Genomic DNA, 2,500 nt, shown 5'->3' with positions numbered 1-2,500 from the left:
TGTGTGTGTGTGTGTAAGAGGGTGACACAGGAAGATCTAATAATTTTCCTAATAAGATACTAATTATTGTTTTCCTGTCTTGTTGTCTTGGATGACTTTTATACCTTGAGGGAGAGAGAGAGGGAGAGAGAGAGGGAGAGAAGACACGCGGAGAAGGGACATTAACACCTTTAATTACCTGCAGACACTAATAATATACCCAGTAATGTAGAAAAAAATAATAATAAGTGTTTAACATCTAAGAGTTTATGCAAAAAATAAATAATGTCGTACAGTGGTTTATGTAAAGTAGAGACATACATACTGACACACACACACACACACACACACACACATACATACACAAGGGGCATTCCTCTCTACCGTTCAACAACCGGACGTGACAAACAGAGCACGTGACACCCCATCCCATCAGCTGATCAGGTAAACACGTGGAGACATGCAGTACTCAGGCGGGTGGTGATAATGAGGACAGTGAATGACGCAAGTGACCATAAGCCATTCACACACACACACACACACACACACACACACAGACACCTATTCTCTTGGGTCATTACAGCAACGTCTCTCAAAATTAAAACTGCCAGCAAACATTATTAATATCAAGAGTCATTTTAGCTTGTTTGTTTAGCTTTTCACGATGATGAGGTTTGGTTTAGCAAGAGAAACGATCACCAGGTAATGTCATATCGGCCACGACAACTCTCAGTAACATAAAGTTTTAAAAATGTCGTCAATCACAATATATCAGCCAGGAAATAACAGAAAAGCAGAACGGAGACGGCATGAGGATTTCCTGCAATGCCCTTCCGTTAAAGATTTCCTTCCCAGCTGTTTACTTCTAGTCCTTCAAATTTGTACCCTTCTTCCCCCGAATGTTCCTCAAATTTGTTCTCTTCTTGCCCTAATGTTTCCCTCTAATCTGTGCCCTTCTTGCCCCAAAATCTCCCTCAAACCTGTGCCTTTCTTGCCCAGAACTTCCTTCCAAACTGTGCCCTTCTTGCCCCCATTTTTTTTTTAAATCTGTGCCCTTCTTGCCCCAAAACTTCCTTTTAAACTGTGCCCTTCTTGCTCCAAATTTACACGTTTTCTTTGATCACTGCAATCGTGTTATTTTCCCTTCATGAATGCTAATACATGTACTATTCATATACAACTCTAGCAACAAAAATAACATCACAATACTCACAGCTGATTTCGGAGAGCCAGGCGGCGTGGTGTCCGTGTTGTTGTTGTCATCGTTGTTGTTGTTGGAGGAGGAGGTGGTGGAGGAGGTGGAGGACGTGGTGGAGGTGAGCAGGGTCATATCAGAGGCGGAGTCGGGGGGCGTCGGGGGCAGGGGGAGAACACCAGCGCCACCATCAGCAGCGGGGGGTGTGGCCAGGGTGAGGGGCGCGGGGGCAGCATCCGTCATGGTGAAGGAGAGGGAGGAAAAACAAGCCACGGTCAAGTTAAGTCTTAGCTGTGTCTTTGAGGGGTCTGTCTCCCCCTCTACTCCCTCTGAGGCAGCAGGACCCCTCGGGATAGCTGTTCGGGGTCTCAGGGGCACGTTAGGGAAAGCTTAGCACACTGTCAAGGGCATGAGAAAGTGTTTCCTTGGGTTTAGGGATGTTTGAAGGGTTTTGAGGGACACACGTGCTACCTAAGCGAGTCTCACACGAGTCCTAAGTATTTTGCGAACTGTACTGAACTTTTAAGATTGCTTTGTGTACCTTTTTAATATAATCTTCAAGTCTTGTAATCTTAAAAGGCTTGTAGCGACAGAATTCAATGGAGTCCTTTCACGAGTTCCATTTATTTGACCTTCAGTAAGCGTCACAGCATTTCAAGGCGTTTATATAGCGTCCCACACGTTTCTAAGCACACATACACACCTCACCAAGTTTCAGAGGAGTCACAAACGCAATTCACCGTCCCGTAACACCTTTCACAGCCCCGGAGACATACAGTTCTTAATAAACCGTACTCGCATGGTCCGATCCTCGCGAAATGATTGCTACTATAGAGCGTCTTTCCCGTACATCTTCCTTTACGGCCGCCTCGATGCCATATACAGCTTAGGGGAGTAACACACGCAACAGGGCCAGGGTCAGACGATTCTCAGACCACTCTCGTACCCCATGGCCAAAGAGAAAGCCACGTCTCGACCACCACTAATGTCTCTCTGGTGTTTTTTTTTTTTTTTTTTTATCTCTCTATCAGTCTCTGCTGTTTGTTTCCGTTTGTGATGGCAATGTATTTTTTTTTCTCCTTTTCTGCAAGAGATCGTGTGTTACTGCAGTGCTATTCCTAGGGCCTCTGTGAGTGTTCTGCAGAGAGAGAGAGAGAGAGAGAGAGAGAGAGGGTGTGGAGGGAGAGGGAGGGGAGAGGTATTACACAATTTTCCTCTCTTTCTCTCGCTCTCCTTCCCTCCTCCCTTTCTCTCCTCCTCCTCCTCCTCCTCCTCGTCTCTCGGCCCCGCATTGTTGGGAATATTTAGGTTACGTCCACGATGAAA

At 45.8% G+C, this 2,500-nt stretch overlaps 1 protein-coding gene across 1 annotated transcript in view; it reads right to left on the bottom strand.

Annotated features, from left to right (window-relative positions):
* LOC135113593 (septin-7-like) overlaps nt 1-2,280 on the bottom strand; it is an 80,492-nt gene extending 78,212 nt beyond the window's left edge. The window contains exon 1 of the mRNA XM_064028894.1: nt 1,193-2,280. Within this exon, the coding sequence (XP_063884964.1) occupies nt 1,193-1,417 (225 nt within the window). The 5' untranslated portion in view covers nt 1,418-2,280. The remainder of the gene's footprint in view (nt 1-1,192) is intronic.
* Nucleotides 2,281-2,500: the final 220 nt, after the last annotated feature.

Source organism: Scylla paramamosain, chromosome 26, assembly GCF_035594125.1.
Source record: "Scylla paramamosain isolate STU-SP2022 chromosome 26, ASM3559412v1, whole genome shotgun sequence".
Taxonomy (NCBI): domain Eukaryota; kingdom Metazoa; phylum Arthropoda; class Malacostraca; order Decapoda; family Portunidae; genus Scylla; species Scylla paramamosain.
Note: the sequence above shows the minus strand (reverse complement) of the source record. Positions and strands in the feature narration are given on the sequence as shown.